General features: G+C 31.4%; 1 protein-coding gene across 1 annotated transcript; it reads right to left on the bottom strand.

Annotated features, from left to right (window-relative positions):
• Nucleotides 1–572: 572 nt before the first annotated feature.
• On the bottom strand, nucleotides 573–2,234 carry LOC114189896 (zeatin O-glucosyltransferase-like). Its single transcript, XM_028078620.2, has one exon. It carries the CDS (start codon nucleotides 2,140–2,142, stop codon nucleotides 769–771), a length of 1,374 nt encoding a protein of 457 aa, XP_027934421.1. The 5' UTR covers nucleotides 2,143–2,234; the 3' UTR covers nucleotides 573–768.
• Between the last annotated feature and the right edge of the window lie 2,932 nt (nucleotides 2,235–5,166).

The raw sequence follows: 5,166 nt of genomic DNA, 5'->3' as shown, positions 1-5,166 counted from the left end.
CAATCTCTCAAGCTTCCTTTCAAGTAGTAGAAACAATCTTCTCAAACATGTAGTTATCCAAACATTAATGAATGAGAATAAGGACTTATTGATCCATTTTTCATGTTTTTAACAAAGTCTCCATCTCATCCATAGTTTATGTTCATCTCGAGGCTCTTCACAACCTTTTTGAACAATCTCCTAAACACCTTCAAAGCCAAACAATGCTTTCATACAAAGGCACTATTTTTTTTGTGCAAGAAAGAAAAATTAGAAGATAATATATTCATTGCTTTTTATCTCTGAACTCTATCATTTTTAGACAAAAACTCTCGAGTTAAAATCAAGTACAATAAGGTGAGAAGTAAAAGAAAGATCTAGGAACTTGTCTAATTTCTTTAATTAAAACTCCACTATATAATTTTTTCCACCCATCAATGATAAAAACTTTCTAGATCTTCCCTCGAGAAATTCAATAGGTATTTTAGATATTTCTTCATTTTAAATTAATACTTATTGCATCCTTCTTTTCAATCAATAACTAAGAAATGACCCTTTCAATCAATAATTAAGAAACAGAACTTGCAAACTCATGAACAAAAACAGTATTGTTTCTATAAAACTGGAATTACTCTACAACAAGTATGCATATTCATCCTAAAACATTGCTAGGTAATGTCTTGAGAAAGAGAAATATTCATGCCAAACTTAGTTTGGGTTATCTTCATCGACTGTTTGTAAAATTCTGATACATTGAAGTACGAATCACACAAATAGAAACTGATAAGATTATTTGGTGATGTGAGCAATGAAAGATTCCATTTCCATGCGAGAAACTCCACCTTCTTCAGTGGAGTTACGGATGCCATTTTTAAGCCTCGCTGCTCTCTCTCTCATTTCATCACCTTCCTTTGTTTGCATCAACCTTCTCACACCATTCTCAACATCTGAAGCACTCACCACCGAATTCCTCTGTGACCAATCCTTCACAACCAAACCAACCTTCAGAACCTCTGTTATCAAAGCTGCGTTTCTTGGTTGGTCAGAGTGCATGGGCCATGTTGCTATTGGCACTCCCATGGTTATGCTCTCCAAGCACGAGTTCCATCCACAGTGACTCATAAACCCCCCTGTTGAAGGGTGGCTCAGAATTTCCAATTGGGGTGCCCAATCCCTCACAACCACCCCCATTCCTTTCACTCTCTCCTCGAACCCATTTGGAAGATCATGTCTTTTTGCTTCTTTTTCATCAAAGATGTCCCCTTTATCAGCATCTCTCAACACCCAGATGAACTTCTGCTTGCTTTGTTCCAACCCAGTTGCAACCTCTTGGATCTGTTCCACTTTGAAAGTTGTTGTTGTCCCAAAAGACACATATATCACTGAATTTGGCTCTTGTTTATCAAGCCACTCCATGCATAAGTGCCTTCCTTTTGAATCTTTCTTCTCAACGGCTAAAGGGTTGAACGGTCCCAGTGCCCAAATCTTCTTACCAGTGATACCCTCCATCAACTCAATGTAATCACCATCAATCTCTCTGCTTGTGTTGTAGATGGTTCCGTCACTGAATTTGAGGAGATCTCTTTGTGCAATAAGGAAATCCAAGAATTGGGTTGGGAAGCATCCTTCCAGAGAAGGAATTTTAAGGGCGTGCATGGCTTCAACCGGAGGCCTTCCCATTCTGTCCCAATGGTAAACGTAGACGCTAAAGGCGCATGTGCATTGAAAAGAGTAATTCTCAACATTAGGCATGTTTGTGGCATCTTGTGCCACTGAAGCCATGGCAGAGTCACGGATGACTATAATCCTTTTGGCTTCAGCGGAGAGGGATTGAAGGAGGTTCCTCACAGGGTCTCGAAGATGCATAGAGGCCTCAAGGGAGGGAATTAGATGAGATGGGAAACCGCTTTCTGGGTCGGGAGAAGGGGAATCGAAGGGTGGAACATCAAAGGCATGGAAATGAATGTTAGAAAAGGATTGGTGATGTCGAAGTGTGGCTTGGCGGATGTGAGTGACGGTGGAAACATAATGAACTGGTATGTTGTGTGATGAGATAAGGTTTGAGAGGTGCATAAGCTGATTCAGATGGCCTTGTGCAGGGAAAGGTATCAGAACCACCACCACTTGGTTTTTCTGAGCAAGATTTTCTCCATTGGACGCCATGATCAGGAACTTAGAGAAACTGTTATTCAACTTTGGCAACGGATTCAGCAAGAAAAGATTGGGTGGTTGGGTTACATCACATGTGAAGTATTTAGAGGAACTCTGTTGACTGGAACTAACTTTTTTATGTATTTATGAACCTGAGCTGGCAGTAATTTTTGTCATTTATCTCATTTTTTAAACTCGGTTTAGTTTTTCTTTTCTTTTTTTAATAATTCAATCTATTTATTTTGTCTTCTAAATTTGTTTTGGTTTGTCACTTCTGACCATTTAGATTTTAACATAAAACAGTTATTTAGATAGGTTTGAACAAAAGATAGCTTTTAGTCTTTTTAATAGTATTTAAAAATTATAAAATGTAGTTTCGTGTTTGAATTGTTTTGTTGAATTCTACAATTTTAAAATCATATTAGGAATGGGTTGGTGGATAGTAAAAAATATGAGTAATAGATTATAACAGTGAAGAATGATGAGAAACCGTTTCACTGAATATAATCTCTAAAATTACTATATTTTTTTCCTTTCAACATTTACAACAAAACATATATCGGTAACAAAATATAAAAAAAATAACGAATTTGAGGGACTAATTTAAAATTAATAATAATAAATAGTTAAAATTTTTGTGTTCTTGTTAGAGATTAAATTAGACTTTAATTTATGAATTAATCAATATTTTTATTAATAATATAGATTATTTTAAATAATAATTTTTAATTTTTAAAATGATATATAATATAGTTAATATAATGATAAATTATTTTTTATTTTTAAGTTTAATTAGTATTTAATAATTTTTTATTGTGTAATTTTTAGAAAGAGAACTAGTTAAATATAAATTAATATTAAAATTAATAAAATTGAAATTAATAAAGTTATAATTCATTATATATATATATATATATATCGCTGTTAAATATAAAAAACTTTTAATTTTAATTATATATTTTAGATAAATATCTAGAAATTTAAAGGTATTTTCTTCGAGTAATTTTTCTTTGCCGTCAGTAATATCTTTTACATAGATTCAAATTTGAAAATTTATTCAAGAAAAAAATTAATATTAAATGACTTAATACTAAATTGTTGAGGTTAAATAAAAAATAATTTTAAAATATTTAAATAAACAGTAATTCTATTTATTTATTTATTATATATTCAATCAACAAACGTATAATTTAGTAAATATGTAACTCTTTTGTTATGAAAAAATCATAAATTTATCTTTTTTTTGTCATTTTTTTGCAAATTATTGGAGAATTAGTAAAAAATCATTTTTTGTAGTTAATTATTCTTGCAAAATAGTAAAATTCATTTTTAATGTTATTACACTAAATACCTTTTTCAAAACATTTAAATTTTTATTTACGTATTATCATAATTGTTCTGACTCGATTCTGACTCGATTCAAGGAGTATTTAAATTATGCAACATTGATATGATCAACTAGATATATTTAACTCAATTCTAAGTGATGTGATATTTAGTGGATATAACAGAACAAATCCTTCAATCGAGGATAAAGGGAGTTGTCATCCCGACAAACAACATCAATGTTTTGATCTGATCCAAATCCGTCTGACAGTATTGTTAGAAACAATCACTGTGTTTTTTGATATATTGTCCATTTTAAAACGTAGAACTCTATCATGGTTTTGTTTTTAAAAAACACATAAAAGAATAAAGAAAAAAAAAATATTTAAATTTATTGAACCTCGACTCCTAAATGAGATTTATTGAATATCGGAACAAGTAAACTAAAATCATTAATTAAAATATTAGAAAATTATCAAAATAATTATAAAGGTGAAATATAATACTTAAAGAAAAGATCATTTAGCTTCTAAATACTAGTGTCGAGCAAATTAGAACGGTACTAAACAGTAAATTTAGCAAATTCTATCATGACGGGACATGTTAATTTCTTTCTAAAATCTAGTTAAAAAAAGCCTCACTTAAGTAAAAGAAGGTGTTTCAAATTTATTTTCAATCACAGAAATGATAGTAACATAATCAAAAGAAAGACACTGAAATATAGCATCAACGTATTCAGCAAGACGAATTGCAATCAATGTCAGCCAATTCATCGACAATGGACTTGATGCTATTTAAGTAGTCATGCATGATGTAGTTGTCAAGGGACAGATTGCGAAGATCAGTACAAAGTTGAAGACACTGGCTTTAGTTTGGGTATAGAAATATTCATCAATATGCTCTGAGATCTGATAAGAGTGAATGACACCAATAACAAAAAAAAAAAAAAGACACCCTTAAAAAAAGAACCAGACAAGTTAGATTTGTGGACCTTAATGACAAGTTCATTTTGTTGCTTTCGGTGGAGATAGTTGGAATTAACCAATTTCTAGTTAGAAAAATGTGGTAGGGCATTGGGAGGGAACTAGAACCAGAATTTACTATGATGGATCATCAAGAGAAAAGTTATGAGTAGTTATGGATGACTACAAACTAGCATAACCTCCAAAAATTATAAAACAAAGAAAATAAATAAATAAAACATGAAAAAGATAAACCTGTTACGAAACAAGAAAAACCAAAAACATATAACTTTTATTTAAAAATAATGATTAGTTAACTTTTTCTATAAACAAAGTAATTTAGAGATACTCGGTCCAAAGAAAGAACAAGTTGCTTATTTTGACTCGGGTAAATGGAAGAGTAGACATGTCCTCCTTGTCTACAGTTTCCCATTTGTCAAATAAAACCTTTGCGTCACTCTTGATAATGGAGTCAAACACCATTTTTATTTTACTTTTGTCTGTATCAGTAAATGATTTCAATATAAATATGTGCCAAGAGCACTAGTACCATAGGAATTTTAACAATCAGCTATCAAACAATAACATTTATTAAAAATAATCTTAGAGCTGTCAAAATAGGTCTATTTGGCTCACTACGGGTTCGAACTGGGTTGAGTTAAAATTTTTTATAAATTTTAATATGAATTGATTTTTATCCGGCTCAACTGGGTTGAATCCGTGGTGAGTCGAGTTGATGAGCCAACCT

The sequence above is a fragment of the Vigna unguiculata genome, chromosome 7 (assembly GCF_037176805.1).
Source record: "Vigna unguiculata cultivar grain cowpea cultivar isolate G323 ecotype 2 chromosome 7, ASM3717680v1, whole genome shotgun sequence".
Taxonomy (NCBI): domain Eukaryota; kingdom Viridiplantae; phylum Streptophyta; class Magnoliopsida; order Fabales; family Fabaceae; genus Vigna; species Vigna unguiculata.
The sequence above is the reverse complement of the archived record's forward strand: the minus strand, read 5'-3'. Positions and strand labels throughout refer to the sequence as shown.